Source organism: Juglans regia, chromosome 14, assembly GCF_001411555.2.
Source record: "Juglans regia cultivar Chandler chromosome 14, Walnut 2.0, whole genome shotgun sequence".
Taxonomy (NCBI): domain Eukaryota; kingdom Viridiplantae; phylum Streptophyta; class Magnoliopsida; order Fagales; family Juglandaceae; genus Juglans; species Juglans regia.
This window is the reverse complement of record NC_049914.1, coordinates 3,893,604-3,916,493: the sequence shown is the minus strand read 5'-3', so window position 1 is coordinate 3,916,493 and position 22,890 is coordinate 3,893,604. Positions and strand designations below refer to the sequence as shown.

General features: G+C 33.6%; 3 protein-coding genes across 4 annotated transcripts; 2 read left to right on the top strand and 1 right to left on the bottom strand.

Moving 5' to 3' along the window:
* The first annotated feature begins 4,542 nt into the window (after positions 1 to 4,542).
* Positions 4,543 to 8,567, top strand: LOC108982963 (glycosyltransferase BC10-like). The gene is made up of 2 exons (XM_018954458.2): positions 4,543 to 5,998; positions 8,229 to 8,567. The coding sequence occupies exon 1, from the start codon at positions 4,903 to 4,905 to the stop codon at positions 5,986 to 5,988; it is 1,086 nt and encodes a 361-aa protein (XP_018810003.1). The 5' UTR covers positions 4,543 to 4,902; the 3' UTR covers positions 5,989 to 5,998; positions 8,229 to 8,567.
* A 1,390-nt stretch (positions 8,568 to 9,957) lies between these two features.
* Positions 9,958 to 11,228, bottom strand: LOC109018350 (cytosolic sulfotransferase 5-like). The gene has a single exon (XM_019000501.2). The coding sequence runs from the start codon at positions 11,180 to 11,182 to the stop codon at positions 10,190 to 10,192; it is 993 nt and encodes a 330-aa protein (XP_018856046.2). The 5' UTR covers positions 11,183 to 11,228; the 3' UTR covers positions 9,958 to 10,189.
* A 5,344-nt stretch (positions 11,229 to 16,572) lies between these two features.
* LOC108982964 (basic leucine zipper 61) lies at positions 16,573 to 22,208 on the top strand. 2 transcript variants are annotated; one of them, XM_035685416.1, is made up of 5 exons: positions 16,573 to 16,804; positions 17,728 to 18,417; positions 19,776 to 19,851; positions 20,392 to 20,518; positions 21,805 to 22,208. In XM_035685416.1, exons 2-5 carry the CDS (start codon positions 17,864 to 17,866, stop codon positions 21,969 to 21,971), a joined length of 924 nt encoding a protein of 307 aa, XP_035541309.1. In that variant the 5' UTR covers positions 16,573 to 16,804; positions 17,728 to 17,863; the 3' UTR covers positions 21,972 to 22,208. The 2 variants fall into 2 exon arrangements, with proteins under 2 accessions (XP_035541309.1, XP_018810004.2); XM_018954459.2 differs by having other exon boundaries at positions 17,710 to 18,417.
* The last annotated feature ends 682 nt before the right edge of the window (positions 22,209 to 22,890 follow it).

Sequence of the window (22,890 nt, the reverse complement as noted above, 5' to 3'; positions counted from 1 at the left end):
AAAAGCCTGACCTTCTCCTTGTTTTCCTTTCTACATCTCCACCAACAGCGAAAGATAAAAAGAACCATAAGAATCTAAGGGCTCGTTTATTTTCGAAGATAAACCTAAAACTTTCAAAACCTTAAGATAGTTTTTGTACGGTAAGATAGTTTCCCCAAAACAAACACAATTTTATTTTGAGATTTCCATCTCAGTCGGTCTCTCCCTTTATTCAATATTGTTGACTGCTTTCCATCAGTGCACCATGCGAATCTCGCAATGTCTGTCTCCTCTCTCCCGTAAGCCCCATTTCGAACTTCAATCCGTGCAAATCTTCTTCCACCAAGCCATCCCATCTCACAAGATTTCGATCCCATCTCTCTCTTTCAGAATCTTTCGCGTGCATCCTTCGACTGCAGTCCATAATCCTCGCCATTGAGATTGCCTTCCAAACGACATCTCGAGAAAAATCTCATCTCCAAGAAAAATCAAACTCTGTTTGGAACCTCTGTAGTTTTTGCCTTGCGAATCTCTCATGTTCCTCTACCCATCACTCAACCGATTACTGCCAAGTTCTCTTCTCCCATTTCATTGCTCCAAACACCCTACATATAGGAGATGCTGAAAGCTGTGAAAACCCCACGCTCGTCCACCACGGTTAGGTGCTGCAACCGTCGTTTATCTCTAAAAAATGACTGCCATAAACGCTCCCTCACCGATTCAACAGGCACCACAGGTCTGAGAACGAGGTCATACCTGGTAGTCCATGGTACCCTCTAATATTTATTTTTTTATATCAATAATTTGTGTAAATATCTTGTTTATTGTTGGTGATTAATGCATTGGGACTGATTTGTTTGTGGTTATGGATCGATTAGTGGTTGTTGACTGTTTTGGGTTTAAATAAACTCTCTTGTGTGTTTGAAGTTAAAATGGTAGAACATAAAACTAAGCAAATCTTGATGGGCAGATAAAAACCCTATTACCAATCGGGTTGTGTTTAATATTTGCATTAAAATACTTGAATAACCGCCAAATAGCAAAATAGATAGCAAAGTGAAAGTTATTGACAGATAAAAATCCTATTACCAATCGAGTTTTCACATATTTCCATAAAATACTTAGATGACCACCAAATAACAAAATAGATAGAAAAGTTAGGAAGGATCACCATCTGCCAATATAGTGTTGGACAAGGAAAGAGAGTTTTAAAATCTATACAGCAAACAATTAATCTTTTACACATAAGTCACTCCATATTCCCATGACATTCTTTTGGAAATTATATTTTATATATATATATATATATATCAGTTCTATTTCTTGCCTATCCTACCTCAGATTTATAAATCATGAACTTTTAAACTTGTAGAATTGTGGGAAGATTTTAGCTAAATTGTTGCTATTGCTGCTTAATGATGATTAGATTAGATTGTATTATTGGTTTAAAAGTTGTCCAAATGGCTATTATTAGAAAAGTATAATATCAATGCACACAAATTTGTTGTTTTCATTGCTTCATCCTGAGTGCATATATACTTGTCTTGATCTTAACTTGTAATAAAATGAAAGTTCTAGGCCTTTAGGCTCAAAGGATAGGAAAATAAATTAAAAATCAATATCATATTTTATAACAAACCATTTACATTAATATCTTAAGAGAAAAAAATTAGTTTATGTGCATGCATTTCTTTCTAGAAAAAATAATTATGTATACAAATTATGAAGCATAAGCTTATATATATATATATATATATATATATATATATCTCACCAAGAGAAATGGTTGGTTTTTTTTTTTCAAACATTTATGATCTGTGGTGGCCATGGTCAGAGAGAAATATATTACATGTTAGTGGTGATGGCCCAAGTTATTGTCGGTCACAAAAATTAGTATGAATTATGAAGCAGTGGACAGCGATTGCTTAGTTAATTTTCAAATTCAGTCATTCACTTCATTGCAATTTCAGCTGCCGACATGCAGTTCTACAAAACAATTGCATGTCCTGCATATATGCAGCTTGTGCCATCCATGCTTGATAATAATTAGTAAGTCGTATCCTAGAAAAATGTTGTATACAACATCTTCATTGATTATGTGAGTAATTAATCTCACGCTAGTATATCATCACGTGAGCTTCATGACTGCACACATTTATTTGGATTCCCTTTTGTCAACAAACTGTTTTTAACAATATTTTTCATTTGTTAGTGTTACTACCTACGCTCCTCTCGACTATCTCACCCTCGACAGGTATGACCCACTTCTAAAAAAAACAGTTTAGATTTCATTTATCATTTATTTAGCCACGTATGATATAAACGTATTTGGATTTCATATCATATTATTAGCATTTTCATATAGACCTCGATCCCGACATTTCACACATTAATCGGAAAATATGGGCAAATAGAATGGAAGATGTCTTCATTGACATGATGTTAGTTGAGGCCCTTAATGGTACATTGAGGGCTGGGAAGATCACTTCTAGGGACCATACTTCCTATGCTGCACGTCTTACTGCTGTGGGCGTAAGAACGTACGATGCGAGCCAAATCAAGGGGAAATACATTGGCTTAAGATGATGAAACGACTTTTCACGTACCTCATGCACCAAACTGGTATGTGATGGGATCCTGATACCAAAATGGTTCTAGGGAGTGACAAACACTAGACAAATGCCATTAAGGTAATGAATCTCTAACCACGCCATTTTTTCATATTATACAATAATCTCTTTATTGATTATCACTTTTTCCCGCCTTAATCCTTCCTTAATATATTGAATTTAAAATTTCTTACCCAGGTCAAGTTACAAGTAAATAAGTTCCCTACCTCGAATTGTCCACGATATGCAGACTTTTGTGCTATTTTTGGCGCCGTTATTTCCATAGACACACTCTACCATGCGTCCACCCAACCATCACCATTTTCGGATGAGGAGGAGTATCTTGACACTGAGATGCAGCGTCGAGGCTCGATGACTGAATATTTCATTAGGCGGCAAAGATTCATTATTACAGCGTGTTGTGTGCTGCACAACTTTATTAGAACAGTCACTCCCGATGACTGAATATTTCAGATGTGGATTACGATGGCTCTACCAATTATTGAGCATGCGGTTGGTGACGGGACATCCTCATATGGTAATGTAACTTGTCGACTGAAACCCAAAACAATATGGCTATGATTAGAGATAAGATTGTCATTTATGTGGGAAGCAATGAGTGGCCATTAATGGTGTTATTTAAGGATTACGCATGTATTTAATACTGATATTTTATTGTTGGCATTGAAATTATCCTTATTTTGGATAATTGATATATTTTATGCGAGCTATGAATTTAAACATGTTACGAATGTTGATGTGGATTGCTCAATATTTCATCATGCTAGACAAATTATTTATTTAATGAGAAATGGTAGATGAATTACGTTATTGAATTTGTTATTTATTTATTTATTTTTACTTATTGGGTTTTAGAAATCTATTTCTTAAATCAGATTGTGTTTAATATTTTTTTATGAGGATTCCTAATGGGTTGCAACTTTTTTTTGATAAAAAGTAGGGTATAATAATTTGTTTTTGATAAATGAAGGGAGGAAAACAATAAACAATAAAGAAAACAGCTTCAACCTATTGATTGGTATTTTTAATTTTTTTAAAATTAAAATAGATTTGACAGTAATGGATGTATTAACACATTAATTTATGTATAACAAATCTCACAAGAATAACTTTAAATATTAAAAAAAAATTATTCATTATTTTTACATCACATATTTATTTTAATATTTTTTTTTCTTAACAAGTGTATGGTGTAATATTAATAAGTAGTAAAAATCATTACAAAATATTAGGAATGACTCTTTAAAATATTTGATAAAAAGATTATAAATAGAAATATTTTAGCATAATATTTTTTAAATGAGGTTGTGTTTCTTTTCTTACAAATATTTCTAATGACTCAGCAAAATATTTGATAAAAAGAAAAAATGATTACACATAATTTTTTAATAGAGGAAGCAAGAAACAAAAAAAAAAGGAAAGAAAAAAAAATTAGAGACAAACGTTGGATAACTACCCAGGAAAACGCCGGAAAGCAAGCTCAAACCAGATAATACTGTTCATGCGCGGGCTTGAATTCATTTCAGCAAGCAGATTATATAATAAAATAATATTATTAATTGTGAATCCCACTATTATAAATACTTCAAAAAAAAAACAAACTAATTTCATCTTATTTTTATAAATAAACACAATTTTATATTATATAATCTATATTTAACATATTTTAATAAGATATACTACATAAAAATGTCACGCTCTACATATCATTTAAAAAATATTTATTTTTATTTTTTTATTTTCACATTTTATATTTTATATTTAATAAAATATAAGAATAAATAAATAAAATTACATATTTTTAAATAAAATATAAAAATATTAAACTTATATCTAAAATTTTTCTTTAATATTATTTACACATATATCTCAAAAAAAAAAAAAAATTCTAAATATAAATCTCATATTCTCGTACACTAATTAAAAATATGTCTATCTTACCATTTTATCTTCATATTTTAGATGTGTGCTCCTGTAAAGCACAACTCATCTCAAAAACTCTATCTTTATATCTGCAAACAAACGTGGCATCTCATCTCTGAAACGAGCGAGGCCCTTGATACTTCATCACAACCTGCAAGTCAATCTTTTGTTTATCCCTTTCACTTTTCTATATTTCTTCACATCTATCTTCTTTCCTCATCAGTCATCACTTCCAGTTCAGTGTTCACTTCTACCCTTGATTTTGTCCCCCCTTTCCTGCTATCAGATTCAATCCCTAAAGCATTCAGTTTCTGTTTTCCCCTTCATTCCCAAGTTTTTTCCTTTTTCTTTTCTCCATTATCCAAACACCATGTTCTCATCAACCCCATTTGTTCTCTCCTTCCTTCTCTTGCTCTCTCTGCCTCTTCTCTTTGTACTCGCCCCTCAAATCCTCCCTCCCAAAGACGTCCCACTCCCGCACCCGGACGAGCTCGATGACCTCGCGCTCTTCCGCAAGGCCACCCTCGCTTCCTCCTCTTCTTCCTCGTCACGAACACGCTCCACGCACTCTCACTTAGGCACGAACACCAACCCCAAGCCCAAGATTGCTTTCCTCTTCCTCACCAACTCTGATCTCTCTTTCGCCCCCTTGTGGGAGAAGTTCTTCCATGGCAACCGTCACCTCTATAACATCTACGTCCACGCCGATCCCTCCGTCAAAATCACCCCTCCCGGCGGCGTTTTCCAAGGCCGATTCATCAAGGAAGCAAGGAAGACGGAGCGAGCGTCACCAACCCTCATCTCCGCCGCTCGTAGACTCCTCGCCGTGGCCATCCTCGATGACCCATTGAATTCGTACTTCGCCCTCGTGTCTCAGCACTGCATCCCGCTGCACTCCTTCCGCTTCGTCCACAACTTCCTTTTCCGCAACACCCTGTCCTCCTTAAAAGATGTGTTCTCGTCGCCTTTCCTAAAGGACCAAAGCTTCATCGAGATACTCTCAGACGATCCCAACTTACCCGATCGCTACATCGCTCGTGGTGATAACGCCATGCTTCCCGAAGTGCCATTCGAGCAATTCAGGGTCGGATCTCAGTTTTTCACGCTGACCCGTAAACACGCCTTGCTGGTTCTAAGAGACATCAGGTTGTGGAGGAAGTTCAGGCTGCCATGCTTGAACATCGACTCCTGTTACCCCGAGGAGCACTACTTTCCGACGCTTTTGTCCATGGAGGACCCGAAAGGTTGTACCCACTACACGCTTACGCGGGTGAACTGGACGGACAGTTTTGACGGACACCCCCATCTGTACGCGCCGGAGGAAGTTTCGGCAGAACTTGTGTACAAGTTGAGGGAATCGAACTCGAGCTATTCGTTTTTGTTCGCCCGGAAGTTCTCGCCGGATTGCTTGAAGCCGTTGATGGAGATCGCCGATGACGTTGTTTTCCGGGAATGAACTGAACTCGGTACGCTTCTTGCACTTTATTACTCGCTTTCTTGCACTAGGCTGAGTTGACCCGGTTCAAGCCGAGTTAAAAGACCGAGCCTGTGTACTCTCTTCTTTACTGTAAGAAACTGCTGCGGTCAGTTTCTGGAGTTATTAAAGAGGAATGGAGAGAGTTTCTTGGGAATGTGGTACGTGGCCGTGCTTGATTGGATTAACTGAAATGTCAGTTAATATAGCTAGCCAATTGGTTCTTGACACGTAACTCAATATCTTCTAAGGGACCCATTACTTTGAATTTGCAGTTGCCTGTGCAGCTAATTGCCATTCATTCATAAGGTTGGAACTCAATCTTGCTAAGGATCCAGTTTAGTGATTTCCTTAATATTAAAACTCAGATTGATAGAAATAATAAAGAGGGATATTATAAAATTTCATAAATCCTAAGAAAACAGATAAATATCACTATATATCATCCAAATGATACAACACATATAGTTTTTTATTACCCATCATTATATATATGCATGGTTGGTGGAGGCTTTTAATTTGGAAATTAAGACTTTGGATGGGCTACCCAAATTTGTTTGAAAAGTGTTACAGTCATAAAGAAATGTCGTAAAAGTAAACTCACGAACTAAAATAGCTTTATGTAAGGGTTGCAATATGTTACACGACCCGTTAACTCAATACGACTACGATAATTTCAGATTTGAGTTTAGTCTTAACGGGTTCGAGTCGTAAATAGGTTGACCCGTTAAGACATGATTGCTTAACGGGTTGGTAACGGGTCAACCCGTTAAGAAAGTTAAAGTTACAATTATATCCTTATACCTAAAAGTAAAATTGTTGGGATTTCAATTTCAATATTTTTTTTGTTTGGATTGTAATTTTGGATTTGCAGTTAGTTTTATAATTTTTTATAGATATTGTGATTTTAACATTTATATAAAATTATGCGCTAAATTTAATCAGGTCAAACGGGTTAATTTTGGGTCTGTTCAATCCATTTACATAAACGGGTTGAAACGGGTTAGGTTGGGTCGTGTTAACCTATTTCGTAGTATTCACTAACAGGTCATATCGTGTCGTGTCAACCCGTTATGTTAATGGGTTGTGTTGGGATTTGAGATTTTAACACAGTGAACTTAACTTGTAGTATTCGGGTTGACCCATATAGTCTAATATACATGTCTTGACACGACATGAACACGATCTGTTATCACTATTTGACACCCCTAGCTTTATGTAATACGTTAGATTTACAATACAATAAAAATAATTTTACAATCTGAAATATCATATAAAGATACATCAGATTTTGGCTAAAACATTTCTCAATTTGCAAAATCTCTTTCCATAACATGGCATATGGGTAGCATACTTGGTTATCTTTAGCTTGTTTCATTGAACTAAATTGTTTGGTGGGGGCCCCACCCTTTTTTGCACAAAAAAATTAAAGTTCTACCATCAACATGTGGTGGTTTGTTGATGGGAAACTTTTAGGTTTGTGATGGGAATATTTGGGAGGACTTGGGGGCTCCGAATTTGTACTTATTTAGCATTGCTTTTAGTGGCAGGCTTTGAAATGATCGATCCGAATAAATCTTAGAATTTGGAATATGACTTCATTTCCATTAGGCCAGTTGTTGTAAAGTTGGGACAACATGTCTGCTAAATGGAATATGATTTCAAATCCATTGACGATGGGGTTTGCTAAATGTTTTGTCGAAGTTTTAGAGTTGAAAAAGTGTGGTTCAGTCACATTGGAGAGTAGTTAACTAGCCCTGAGATTATCGGTGAAGCTCGACTCTGTGCCACCGTGTCACTTACAGATTTGTTCCTTTGTTGAAAAAAAAAAACTATAATCCTTCTTGTCATTTGTTTTTTTTAGGAAAAAATATCATATCTAGATTAGTCAACTTGGATGCAACCACGACCGAGCCTTTGCTGTGAGTATAGATGGTGTTTTAGTATTGTTTTACAAGGTTATATTATATATACTAAGATTCGATTAATTTTTTAAGTCATACTGAACATGACACATAAACATAGGAAGATCCAAATCTAAAATTGTCGTTTTGTTTGCTCGACTGTTCTCCATGTTTTAAAGTCAAGCTGGTGTGAAAACATCCCCTTTGAAGATGCTTTCCCTCGATCTGATCCAACTCTCAAGTCTCAAGTGAAGCAGCACTCACGTGACTCTTTCTTTTCTTTTCTTTCTTTCTTTCCTTCTTTTTTTAATGTTTCAGGACATTGAATGGAATCTTTTGGTGCTTTGGGGGTGGTAAAGAATTGTGTTTGGAGTGTGGGAAAACGCCCCAGACATTCAACGTGAAATCAGGAAAGCCTGCTTGTTTGTATAGAAGAAGGTGGTGTGGACTGGATCACGCTAAGTGTGATTCCTTTTCCTTCCTTCTTTTCTCTCTCTTTCTCACTTTTTTTTAGCCTATCTTTCTCTGTTTTTTAACCCCTGTTTTAAACTTGCCTGTGATGTATGTGTAAACGGTATTGGTTGATTGGGCTTAGCGTGGAGTAGGAAAAAGCTGTACCAAGCACATTGCTTTTTCCTATTATATTGAAAACGAAAATCTCCCCTTTGCTCCTATAATTAGTATATATACGATCAGTAGAGTACGTAGGAGTGAAGGACGACTAGAGGGTCTCCTCCTGGGAGGAATCAATTTTCTAGAGAAAAGATGGATAGTTTTTTGTTTCTTTGGAAGATATGAGAGAGAGATGATTGTATCTAATAATTCTTACGTTCTATTATGATCTCTCAGCTCCCTCAATTATATTCTCAATTTTCCATTTTTTTAAGTTGGTGAATGCAAATGGCTCTTTAGAGATGCCAATGAATCTTCATATTGGAAAGCTCAACATATGAGCTACAGAATTTCCCTAGTCATCTTTGACTAGACACTATTCACTCATCAAAGTAATATTTTAATCATTTTCAACAACCACTATCTTATCTAATTATCTTAATTAAAGTCTGTATTATCCATTTCAATTTTGATAAATAGTCTATTATTTTTTACCTTATTCTATTTCATTAATAATAATTAAATTTATAAAATTAAAATTAAATTATTAATTAATATATAATTCTATTTTCTATTTTATTTTAAGTAAAAAGTAAATTATTAATTAATATATCAAGAATATTAATATTTAAGGTATCTTGAGCCACTGCAGGAAATTCTTGAAAAAGCTTGTGTGAACGTCACAAGAATCCATTAAGTTTAGGGTCCAGGAAATTAATCAATGCAATTGTTATAAATGTGACAGAAAGAATTAAATTCGTCGTTTCTTATCAATTTAAGCTTTTAAAATAAGTAGTGATTTCATATAATATTGATGTTAGATCTTGAGTTTGAATACCGACTCTACACTTTACTCCATATAATTAAATATTTCATGCGTTAAACTCACTAATTGAGGGGAAGTTTAACCCATATACAAGAGGAGTGTTACAAATATGATAGAAATAATTAAATCCACTTATTTTCATCAGTTTAAACTTTGAGTCGGGCTATTCTGCCATCCAGAGTAGCTCGCTCAATCTTACTGCTCTTCACTTTTTTGTTTTTTTTTTTCATTTTTTTAATATATTTAAATATTTTAAAAAAGTAAAAAAAATATTCTAATACACTTAAAATCACTTCTTTAATTACTAAATAAAAAAAAATTGGCAAGCGGTCAAATTGAGCGGTAAATTTGAGAGGATAAAGTAGTTTTTTCCTTCAACTTTTGGTACAAGTGGTCGTGATTTCGTAGCAATAATATTGTAAGTACAAATTAAAGAATCACGGTGAAATGCCAGACAACTTTCTTGGTGGTCTGAAACAAGGTTTCAGGGACATGAATCGGCCATGTACGTAGGCAATTCAATACAATAATTCATATGAGGAACCAGAAAAATGGAATCGCATGAAGCTTAAAGCCATGTTTGGATCAACTTTGTTCTATTTCATTAAAACTGATCCAGAAATGTGGAAACAGTACTAATTGCTCGATCAAGTAATTGATTTATAAGCCCATGCATCTCATGAACTGTGAAACCTAGTACCACATTGATGACAAGCAGCGTATGCATGCTGCAAAACACAAACATAACGAGGTGATCACGCTGGAATAACGAAAGCAGCAGCATCTCTTATTCAAGGAATCAAGCCTACTGATATATTCTATTGGATGACGGGACTGAAGTTTACTGTGTTACAGCTACACATGAAGGCTCTAGAGCATCATCAAGATCTAAGCCAGACCCCTTCAGTTTCATGCTGGTAATTTGGTCAAGGCGCTCGCTCATTTCCTTTGTCAAGATGTTTTTCCAGTCCCCAACAACTCCAGTCCTGAAAAATGCACTGTTCGGCATCCCAACCCAGGGATCCACTTCATCCTTGTTTACTTCCAAGGCTTTTAGCCTCTCCAAGCTACACCCACGTATCACCTCTTCAACCTCTTTCTCCTCGGCAAATGGCTTTCCCAGAAACGAAGCAAGCCTTTTCACTTGTTCTTTTGGGTTCCTCTGCAGCTCCTCGTACTTCAGAAAAAGTATTTTGTGAGGCAACTTCAAGCTCTCGTTCCAATACTGTAGAACATGGTCAAAAAGTGGCCCAAAATGGAAAACACCATTGCAGAAGCTCTCGAACACGTGCTCTAAAGGATATGGACCTTGTTCAGGCGTCCTAAGCTTGTTGAAGAAGTGCCACATTGAAACCAATGTGTCTTTTGGGTTCCGAGTGATGTAAACAATTTTGCACTTGGACTTCTTAATGGATTCAGGCAGAGCACTATAAGGCATATGAGTGTGAAAGAGTCTCGTGGACTCCATACCGGCCGAGAGATCGGGAGGTGGGTTTGCAGTGTAAACCTGGATTTCTAAGGTCTGCACATAGAATGCAGGGTGGCGTACGGCCAAAAGGTCCTCGGGAACCTTCTTACCATTATTACCTTCACAACATTGCCTCTGCATAATGCAAAAGCAGAGGGCTTTGAGCCACGTGCTTCCCGTTTTCATGGCAGACGCCAAGATGACATCGTCGTCACGAGCTTCAAACCGCGAGTAGCAGGCGACTGCAGCTTCAAGGTAACGGGGTCTGTACCAGAAGCCATCCTTTTGATAGAGATCAAAGTTCTCAAAAAAGGTTGCTTTAGGAAGTTGGTCAAGGAGAAGTTTTGTTGAACTATTTGGATCCATGACAAGTGAAGTGGTACTGTCCTGGACTCGTCGGCGAGAGAGTAGATCAGCTTCCCCGACAACTTATGGCTTGAAAAGGTTTCAGTTTAAAATATAAAAAAATGAAGACTAAAATGGTAGATTCCTTAGGTTGCGTTTGGATGTTGAAGTGAATTGAGTTGAGTTGAGTTGAGTTGAGATAATAAAATATTGTTAGAATATTATTTATTATTATTATTATTATTTTGAGATTTGAAAAAGTTGAATTGTTTATTATATTTTGTGTTGAAATTTGAAAAAATTGTTGAGATGAGTTGGAATGAGTTGAGATGAATTATGGTTCCAAACGAAGCCCTTAATCTCTTTTATCTTTGTGTGCTTTCTTTTAACAAACCACGATGGTGCCATGCGAAGAAAGTTTACACTTGACTCAATATATAGCATTATTCAAAGATGAAATGCTTTAAGCTGTGTTTTATTAATAAGATCTACTTTTCTATAAAATATTTATATAAAATTTATTTATTTAAAATTTATATCTAATATTACAGATTTTGGTGGGGGAATATATGAAAGGGAAGGTGAAATCAATCTGAGTGTCAATCCCGCTGAATGTATTCCGATGGCAATAATTATCTAGCCAGCCTCTCGATCACGAGACTATAAATAAATTCCGATGCTCGCAGCACCACCCAGAAATAGAATGTATTCTTCTACCAAGTTGAAGTACTTCTGCTGGTGGGCCTGATTTGATTTGTTAGACAGAGATGAGGTGATGATCATCTACACACTTTAAGCAAACACGGAGAATGAGAGCTTTGGTGGTAGTTGAAGAGTCTCCAATACTAAAATTAATATATCTCCTTAGTAATTTGTGTATAAATTTAGAAGAATTAGAAAAACTTCTTCATACTTGAAGATCGACTTTTATACTAAGTTTCGGGTGAGGACAGCTCGTCCATGACTTTGAGAGACTTGTATATTTTATACTGTTCATTTGTCATAATCATTTAATGTGGCGTGTCTTCTGGGGCGATATCATTAATGCGGCATGGAGTTTGGATAGTGATGTCATTAATGTGAAGTGACTTCCTGATTCACTTTATCCTGCAGATATTCATTATTTCCTGTTAAGCCTCTTCATGCCTGCCGTAAAAAAGTTACGAATTCTCTATATTTCTCGCCCACCTGCCTGGATAGATTCCCAATGGTAGTTTGTCATCAGGGTGGTGTCAAGACAATGAGTCTCCTCTGCCCCAATTGTCCACTTTCTCTTCTAGAGAGTTTATTCATGGGCGAGTTATACCCATGGACCGAATACCTTGCTAAGGGCCCATTGACTCCCTTTAGCTGAGGGTCGTAGGACTCGGTTGGGCCCTCAAACTAGCCTCGCTAATGGTTCTTCGTAAGTTTGTTTTTAGGGCCTAAGGGGGAAAAATCCCCTTACCCTACAGTTACAAATAGAGATTATATAAAAATAATTTCATAAAATTACGTGGTTTCATGTGATTTATCAGATTTGTTTTATAATAAAAATAATTTTATAATTTGACAAATTATATCAAATAACATTAATTTATAAGATTATTTTTATATAATAACTTTGTAGTTATAGTATTTATTTATCTTATTCATTTACAAAATACAACAATACATATATATCCCTTATATCTTAAAAGTAACTATACAGGAATGAATGGTAATTAATGTGTAATTAGTGTTTGACACTTTTTTTTCTCTATTTTTTTTTATTGATGCCCTGTCTTGCTTGGTCTTATTATGTTTTTGTCCCTTTTGAAAAATCTGGTTTTTTTTTTTCCATTTATTTTGTTTTGCTGATTTGTGTCAATGAGTCAATCATATTGTGTTAGTGCTTTGTTTGTTTTCACAACTATTCTCATTTAATCATTACAATTTTTTTAAATTCTTACATAAAATAAAATAAATAATTTAACTTTTTCAAATCTCAAAACAAAAATAATATTAAAAAAATATATTCTAACAATATTTTATTCAACTTTTAATTTTTATCTCAACTCATCTGTAAAAACAAACGAGGCAATGGGTCACCTGTGTTGTTTTTGTTCATCCGTGTGAGTAGTTCATGTTTTGTGTGTTATGTCTTTTTTACCATTGTTATATGTATTTTGTATCCGTTTAAGTGAAAGCTTATTTGTCTTTTGGTGTAAATGGGTCAGGCGTGACCAAAACATTTTAAGCACATATATATTACTTAAAAAGATGGCAGTCCTGAAATTTCATATATATATATATATATATATATATCTTCACCAACAATATTATATTATGGCTCTAGATATAATATTGATGTATTTGCTTCAAAGTAAGTATATGTTGTTATTTTCAGTGAAAAATGAATTAATCCTGAATGCCATGCTTATTTAAGTTATCTTTAGCATTCACGATCATTGTCTGATTGTTTGTCTTCTTCGATATATTAAACTACCAACTAATTGGTTTTAAATAAAAAATTATATTATTTTTATCTTTTATAGACATTACTAATTTTTAAAAATAATTTCTCTTAACTAGACAAACGTGCCTATCGTTAATGCGTGTATATATATATATATATATATATATATATATATATATATATTTTAGCGGTCTCCTAAACCCCCTAAGAGTATCTTCAATGAATTAGTTAAAAGTTAAATCTATTGAGTATTTAGTTATTAGTGAGTAAAATATACTCACAATGGATTAGCTAAATTCTAAATATTTGGAATTTAGTTACAGTGACTTTTAAAGTTTTTTTCAAATTTGAAAGTTACTGTACATACATCAAATACATACTTTATTAATTATTTATCTATCATTTTCTTTCTATAATATATTTTATCACAATTGGTATATTAATTTGAGTTAGTGATATATTAATTTAATAAGAATATGATTATTAATTAATATATAATAGGTAGAATAGTAAAATATAATAAAATTAAATAAATTAATAATTAAAAAATTAAATATTTTTAAAATTATTAATTATTCATTACTAGATAATGAATAAATATATAATCTAATATGAAGATTTGATGTAAATAATTAAAATTAAAATTATCTTATATTATTTTATTGTTATATAATAAAAAAATAAATATTTTAATATAAAAATTTATGTGAATAAAATAGTTAAAAATTAAATTTTTTTTATATTCATAAAAATATCTTTTAACTTTGAGATTTAATGAGCATCCCGTGTTTCTCGTCCAAATCAGTCCACGACAGTACACGCTATTTACTTTCCCCAACTTTTTAATTTATTGTTTAGCTGCTTCACGAGGAGTACTACAGCTTTAACGTATGTTAATTTATAAATTTATTTTTATAAAATTTTTATATAATTAAAATATATAAATAGAAGGGATGTAAATAAATGAACGGTACATATCATGAGATAATAATACGAGGATTTTGTCATTTCTATTAAAAATTTAGAGACATCATGATTCCAACATCAGTCCTTTGTGTTATATTAAATTATAAAATTATTTTTATTATCAAATGTATCTAACGAATATAATGTCAATTTATAAATAAATTTGTTTTTATCAAATTTCTTTGTACCTCTGACTCAAACTCGTCGTCCATAACTTTTGTATTTTCAATATTTTCTTTTGAATATGCATTAAAATATGAAAAAATATAAATAGAAATTATTATTGAGAGTATCTATTTTATACATATGATATGATATCATCCAGATCACACATATCTTTAAATAAATATTAAGAATAATTAACTAGAAGCAACCATACAGTAAATATAAAATATATACTATTATAATAACTATTCTCTAACATTACTCTTAGCATATTTAAGACGTTTGTTAATTTAATTGGGCGAAGAGTCAATTGAGCTTTCAATCGAGGTGATGATAAAGTCCCCGGGACCAATTGGGTATTGATTTCCTGCGCAGAAGATGACATAAACTAAAATAAATTATAATATTATACATTACACTCTTATTTTATTTTAATTATATTAAATAATATGTGATATATTTATTATTATTAGATAATAAAAAAATATATAATAAATAATTATTTAATAATAATAAATATGTCACATTATATTTAATAAAATAAAACTAATGATAATATGATGTATAGAAATTTTTAAAATAAAATAAATAAATTTAAAATAATTAATAAGAAGGTGTTTCAACTTTTAACCAACTTGTAAAAAGGTAGTACCACTTGGCAACTTGTAGCACACACCAAACCCCCCCCCAAAAGTTTGATAATGAAATCTTATATAATAAGATATGTGGACTTTTAGATGTCGTTGCCAATCATAAGTTTAAGAAATGGCGAGGGACACCTGGACAATAATCCTTTAAAAATGATGATCATCTGAGATTTAAAGTTTAAACAGTGTTTGGCATAATTTATTATTATTTATAAATGATTTATTAATATTTATATATTATATTATTTATAAATAATTTGAGATATTCTAAATACCGTATCTTGAACAATAGTTCTAACATGACATTTTGAAAGTAAGAACACGAAAACTTTAATTTTTCAGAAATTATAATTTTGGAATCAAGAACATTAATGATCTTTACGCTCTTTACAGCATGAAAGTTGCCTTCTTTTTATGCAAGTTGATAGTTTTGTTTTTGGCATAACTATGATCCCATTTACTTTCAGAAATGGGATCATTTATCCATGGTGGTATCGGGGCATTTTACGAAATTATTAAAGTAAGACTTAAAAAAATTGAAATTTTTTTACGAATTGGTTTTATTACTCTTGAAAAAGTGGTGAGATCTCCGTTAAAATATGTTTGGGAAGGAATTTTTGTTAAATCTTTTTTAATTTCGTGATTTTTTTTTATTTGTTACAAAAGTTGATGTAAAATGTTTTGATAATTGAATTGAAAGTTAGATTATTTTGACCATTTTTTTTTTCCTAAAATCTTTGTTATGCTGGAAAATAATGAGATCCCGTTTAATAAGACGAGATGTGATGAAAGTTTAAAATTAAATAAAATATTATTTTTTAATATTATTATTTTAAAATTTTAAAAAATCAAAAGAGAATTCTAGCAAAGTTAAGTGGCTTTCTATACTCCTTTGTTTGGTTCTCTGTTCACAGAACTTTTCTTTTGAAGAAAGACAGCTCAGAAAAAAGAAAAGGGAAGACAGAAAATCAGAGATATCATAAGCACAGAGTTGTTTAATGTTTATTACACCAAACAAATTAGATTTGGTACCTCAATCGTCCATATCTTTACTTATATATATACACACAAATTTGGAAAAAAAGAGATTAAATGAATTAGAATATTAGGAGAAAAGATTATGAACTGCATAATGTACATTACTTTACTTTAATTATTGTCAGTACTTTTACGACAGAATGTGAAGGCTGACAAGTGCTAAAAACTTGAACCAAACCCAATGCCAACCCACCACTATCCGTACACTTACATCCTTCTGTAACCCAGCAAGTGGGAGCGTCTCTGTACATGATACTCTCGGAGAGAGGGAGAGAGAGACGCAGACCCAGGATTCATTTTCCCAAGGATCAGTTATTGTCCTCCACCTACTCCTTCGTTGTCATATCTCTCCCTCTTTGTAAAACTGAAGAAATAAAGAGGAAAGGAAAGGTAAGCCAAAGTTCCTCGGAAGAACATAAAGACTCCGAAACAGTGGATTTGAGAATTTGTTGCTTCCTTTTCTTGGTTTAAAGAGTTGATTTGGTTGTGGGTTTTTGGTTTGGAGCTTCTTGGTCTGGATTTCATACTGCAGAGTTCTTCTTAAAGTTTTCCTCTTCCCTCTAAAATTTGGATTTTTGTGCGTGTGCGTGTTTTTTTTTTCCCCTTCCGTTTAGTCTCTGGTGGAGCTTCTTGGTCTGGATTTCATACTGCAGAGTTCTTCTTAAAGTTTTCCTTTTCCCTCTAAAATTTGGATCTTTTGTGCGTGTGCGTGTTTTTTTTTTTTTCCCTTCCGTTTAGTCTCTGGTGGATTTGATTCCCATTGAATAGTGTAACTGTTGCATTGATTTTAAAGTTAAATTATTTATCCTTAATTTTTCTATTATATGTTCAATGTGGATTCTCTCCCCTGTACTATGGTATCACGATACTCTTTTTTCTTAGCAGAATTTATGAAGTATATCTTAAACTTATGTTTGATTGCTAATAAAGTGAATCAAAGGAAAAGAATCGAGAGTTTTGAGTGTTCATGAGAGGTTTGATTGTGGGAACAAAGGAAAACCAATGGCCAAAGAATCAAAGAATGAAAAGAGAAAACTTTTGAACATGTTTTTAATTGCCAACAACAGGAAAAGAGGGGGAAAAAAAAGAAAAAAGGAAAGGGGGATAAGAAACTTCAAGTGGGTACTCTGATTGAAAGTTCTGGAGAACATTTTCTGTACGTTTAATCTTGAGGAAAAATTTATTGTTTTTTTAAGGTTATTCTATAAACATTTTTTCCCTTCAGTTTATTGGTTCTGTCCCTTTTGTTTTGTTTTTTTTTCTCCAAGTTTATGATCTTTTTTCCTCTTGTAAAGTTTTCAAGTTAAGGTTAGATTGGTGGCAGAAACATGGGATTAAGCTCATAGGGGGAGGAAAATGTTGTCTCCTGTTTTGGTCATAAAAGAGACAGAAAGAAGCTTAATCATGGTAAATAATTAGTAGCCGACGTGCACCCTGTGAGTCTTCACTATGTCAAGGCAAGCTCACCTCCCTCCACGCTGCCCAATTCAAAAGAAACCCATTGCTGGCCCACTTCATGACTCTGTCTTTCAACCCTTGCACATCACTGAATCATACTCGCTGCACCATAAGTCTTCCTCCCAAAGCTCCATCCTAGAAGAGCAGCCAGCATGGCTTGATGACTTGTTAAGTGAGGCAGACTCAAACTCCAAAGGAATGTCACATCGCCGATCAGTTAGCGACTCTATTGCACTTTTGGATGCTCTTGCAGACGCATTTCCAAGTCTGACCCCTAGTAAAGATGCTGAGAACTCGGTTGTTAATGAGACTTGTAATGTTTTGGAGTCAGCTTGTACCTATGGTCCTAATTCCCCTCGTCGTAAAAGCAATTTAACCTCTGTAGAGAATGCCTTAGTTTCAGCATTGTCAGAATATGATTCCCAGGATTCTATGCATTATGTAGATGGGAATCTTCACAATTCTGCAAGTGCTCACTCTGATTTGAAAGGAGATGATTATCATTCAATCGTCGGGCTGAACACAGAGAAAAAGGATTCAAAACGGTTAGAACTCGAACCCGCTTGTTGAATTCCATCATAGGCATGTCTTAAGCATATATTCTTCAAAATTCACAAGGAAGTGGTTTACTATATTTGGTTTAATTAGTATGTTATTGTCATGGGCAAATTTGTGTTAATAGAATTGTTTGTTGTGTATGTGCGCGTCGTTGTGATGATCTGGACACTTCTGGTAGTTGTAGTTATTTTCAACATCTTGCTTATATTAACTTGCTTAAATTCTGTTGAAATGCATGGTGTGCAGCCAACGGATAACCTTCCTGCACCTTTTTTGTCTTTCCAAGTATAAACCAAAGAAACAAAAAACAAGTTAAATGGTCCAAATGCTAAGAGAACAATGCTATGAAAGATTCTAAGGCCTTCACGTGTCTCCATGATCAAATATGTCCTTTCTTGTAATAACTCAGGTGCCAGTGCTCTAAATTGGGAATAGAGTTTCTAAGGAAAAAAGAACAAAAGTTGCACTCTATTTGACAAAGTTATCTGAAGTAGGGGAAAAATGGCTCAAATAGGCGATAATTTTTTTTTTTTTTATAAAAAAAAAAAAATCAACTATACGATGATATAGAGACATACCTATGTTTTCTTAAACAATGTTAATTAGGCAAGTTTGTACATGTTTATTTTTTGTGTATTCGCAGGGGTGATGCCTTGCTGTGGTTTTACTGTTCATATTTATATGTGCATATGACACTTTGTAATTTTATTTACTATATCCCTATAATGGTTTTGATCTTCAATTACTAGCATGGCAGCATCAAAATGCCCTGCCAGAATGAACTTTGTTCTTTTCCTTGGAGAAAGTTTCTACGGATGTATTTATGAAAGAGCAATGCTACACAACCTCCCCAACCTCCACACACCACCTTTTTTTTTAAATCTTTATATTTTTTAATATTTTTTTAAAATTTTTTTTTGAGTTTATTCTTTTTAAAATAATTTTATTTATCTATTCATTATTCATATATTAAAAATTTGATGAAAGAAAAAAATAATAAAATTTAAAAAATGTGTGGTGTGTGGAGGATGGGAGGTTGTGTAGATTTTTTCTTTATGAAATATCCGGGATTTTGGAATGTTGATTTAGGGACGAAATCATTCCTACTAAATGTGTATATTTAGGGAGTTTCTATACTGCCAGTGTAAACATGTGCTACTGTCACATTATATTATGTGCCTGTCAATTTACAGTTAAATTTCCCCAACAGTTCCCATATAGTTGGATTACAAAATCCAAGAATCTTGACATTCAAACTAAGATATCTTTATATATGAGCCTATGGCCATTCATTTGCTAATGTATTAGTGCTCCTTTTTAAATTTCGTTGGATGACATCTTACAGGCACTCTGGGCAGCGTTCAAGGGTTCGTAAACTCCAGTATATTGCTGAACTGGAAAGAACTGTAGATGTTTTGCAGGTAATCATTGGGACATAAATATGAGATGATATTGAACTATCTGCTGCTTCATCAAGATATGATCGGATCTTTCTTTGTTGGGGGTAGCATGGAAAAGGTTCTCTCATTATTAAAAAAATCAATGATATATGTAACCAAGCTTACCTGAACCTCTCTGGTAAATTATGCCACACTGGATAATATATATGTTGGTGTCTTTTAGCCAAAAGTCGCAAAAAGTATATATCTCTATACGTATTCTCCTCACCTCTTTCACAGTTGTTATTATGTTGCCCTCGCTCATCAATATTTGATTATTCTGCATTCTAAAGCTTTGCACATGTCCACAAATTTTCATTGTGAATCTTGTGGCATATTGCTATGTGACATTTCAACCAATTGACTACATGGGATTGATCCATTTTTTTCTGTTATTAATTATGCTTCCCATGCATCATGTACATCATGCTTAGAATTTATTTTCCTTTTTTGTATCCTTTTTGATGAATTCTGTCTTCATGGAAGCTATTGGAAGTTAATATGTTTTGCCTCATTGTCCAGACTTTGGAATTAGATTTGGGAGTCAGAGTTGCTGCTCTTCTTCAGCAGCGTGCTGCTCTGTCCATGGAAAACTACAAATTAAAGCAGCAGGTGGCCAGATTGCGGCAAGACAAATTAATCATGGAACGTAAGTTATATCTTTTCACTCATTCCTAAGGGCAAGTCGGAAACTAAAGGATGGCCTAAAAAAAACCCAATATAATGTGAACCTTTATTATTTTAAATGATAATAAGAGTGTATCCGACCTTTCAGCTTAAGCTTTAGTCCTACAAAACCAATATCATAGGCTCATAGCTGCATCATTTATGTGATAGAGGAATAACTAAATTAGTCATTCACAATACTCTTAGAATTTACTTTACAGAATTAGCAAAGGTTTCCAAAACATCTCAAAAAATCTGATCTCAAGTGAGGATGATAGGTTGTAAGACGCATGAACTAGTTCATGACTGATGAATGTTTTCTTGAAAAAGAAAGTTGACTAAATGAACACTGTCATTAAGTTGAAAGTGGGTTTGACAGAGTCTGCTGTCTAAGAAGTATGAATTGGTTCGTGGTAGTGCTTTTGGACTTCCTGGTTCGAAGTTTGGTAGAATGATATTGTATTAGAATCTTTTTAGCTTCTTATTTTTGTAAATATATATGTAAATAGACATATATCTGGTGTTATTTCTCTTTTGAAAGGGTTTCAAAATGTTTTTTAGGTGCGGTCATCATTAGTTCCAATCAACTCTTGTGGAAAAAAAGTGTTTCTATAGAACAACGTTAAGAACTTCATTAGCTTTGATCTTTAACAGTACATAATCTAGCAAGAAGCAATTATTTTTATGCAACGAGAGAATTGTATTGGACAAAATTGTTGCTTGAATTCAAATTATTCAGAAAAATATACTGGAGTTAGATGGAAAGTCATTAGTTTTTGGATCACTTTTACTCTGAAATTTCATTTGCTCTAATTTTGTTCCCAAGGCATGGTTTTTGGATGATGGGTTTAAATGGGTCACATGGCTTGTTGGAATAGGGTTTTGTTAGGCATTGGGGTAATATGGCTTGGAAGATGATATCACTTAAACAGCATGAGAAACTATCAGATTTACCACCTCCAGGATTTTGGATTTCATTTGGTATTTATAAGCTTGGATTTCATCTCAACACCTTCCAAAAGATGCTGATAATGGTCAAGTTTTTTTTTTATACATTTGGGGAGGGGGGGTTTCGAACCCCAGACCTCCATTCTGGAGGCTGGGGGTTTATGCCAATCAGGTTACAGGCCTTTGGCCAAGTTGATGTCACTTTGTTATTGAGCATCTAATATATTTCTTAGTTGACCAAAATTATGGGATGCATCTTTGTAATGATATTGTCTGTGTTTCTTTTTTTTTTGAATGGTATGCCTATCTTTATTGTTACAGGTCAATATCAGTCTCTGAAGAAAGAACTGGAGAGAGTTAAAATTGGTTTTGCAAAATCTCCAAATAGCAAGGTCAGCTCATATTTTGGGTCCAGTCCTGCTGCTGAGGGATCTAGATCAGAGGCTGCGTGGGAGATGTTAGATATGGGAAAACTTAACATTAGTTGAATCTAAAAATACTGAATCATGACTTTTATATTTGTGCACTCTGTAAGATATTGCCCTTTGCTTCATCCCCAACATGTTCGAAGCGGATCCATCCAAAGCTACAACATGTTCTTTTTAGAGCCATTTCTTTCAGTCTCACTCCTAAACTGTAGTCTTCAGATGACATGTGGTACTTGATGTTCTGGCAACTAATCTTTATCATGTAAATTGAAAGTAAGACGATCTTTTATAGATTTATCTTTGGACTCGTACAAAGCTAGAGAATACATTGGAGCGTTCAAGGAATCTCGTAATGCCGTGATGTTTTACATTTTCTCGATCTTCATGACTAAAATCATCCTCTTCTGAGAGGCGTCTTCCTTGAGTGCTCAGGGCATCATTGTGCTATCAAGAACAGGGTTTGAAAGTCTTGTACCATAATCTGTTCCCAATAATTATTTTCTTGTTAGGCAAACAAGAATTTTATTATTCCTAATTGTTGAATGCATTGATTAGTGCTTTCTGATTAAGCCAGCCAGCATCACTGGAACCTGTACCCATTTCGCTCATTGATTAACTACGTGGATATTCTTTTACTTACTGATACAAAACCCAGGTTTTGTGAACTCTGGTTTCACCAGAAAACTTCCACTTGCATGTACAGTTGCTTCCCCAGCAGAAAAGAAGAGCCAGATAGTTGGGACAAAGATCTTTCTTCACTTCAAAGTCTATCCATTTAGTTTAAAGCAAACAATGTTTTGCAAGGTGGTTGAAAAGAAAAGATGAGTAATTGGTAGATAATGCCTTTAAAAATATGGATACTGACTACATTTGGATTCAGAGATGAGTTGTGATGATTTTAGAGTTAAATAAAATATTATTAAAATATTATTTTTTAATATTATTATTGTTTTGAAATTTGAAAAAGTTGAATTATTTA

What these genes read in the sequence shown, in the direction of transcription:
- LOC108982963 (XM_018954458.2), top strand. Translation starts at nt 4,903, where the DNA reads ATGTTCTCATCAACCCCATTTGTTCTCTCCTTCCTTCTCTTGCTCTCT.
- LOC109018350 (XM_019000501.2), bottom strand. Translation starts at nt 11,182, where the DNA reads ATGGATCCAAATAGTTCAACAAAACTTCTCCTTGACCAACTTCCTAAA.
- LOC108982964 (XM_035685416.1), top strand. Translation starts at nt 17,864, where the DNA reads ATGTCAAGGCAAGCTCACCTCCCTCCACGCTGCCCAATTCAAAAGAAA. An exon ending in GAACTGTAGATGTTTTGCAG is followed by an intron (nt 19,852 to 20,391) that starts GTAATCATTGGG and finishes CTCATTGTCCAG; the next exon opens with ACTTTGGAATTAGATTTGGG. An exon ending in AGACAAATTAATCATGGAAC is followed by an intron (nt 20,519 to 21,804) that starts GTAAGTTATATC and finishes TTATTGTTACAG; the next exon opens with GTCAATATCAGTCTCTGAAG.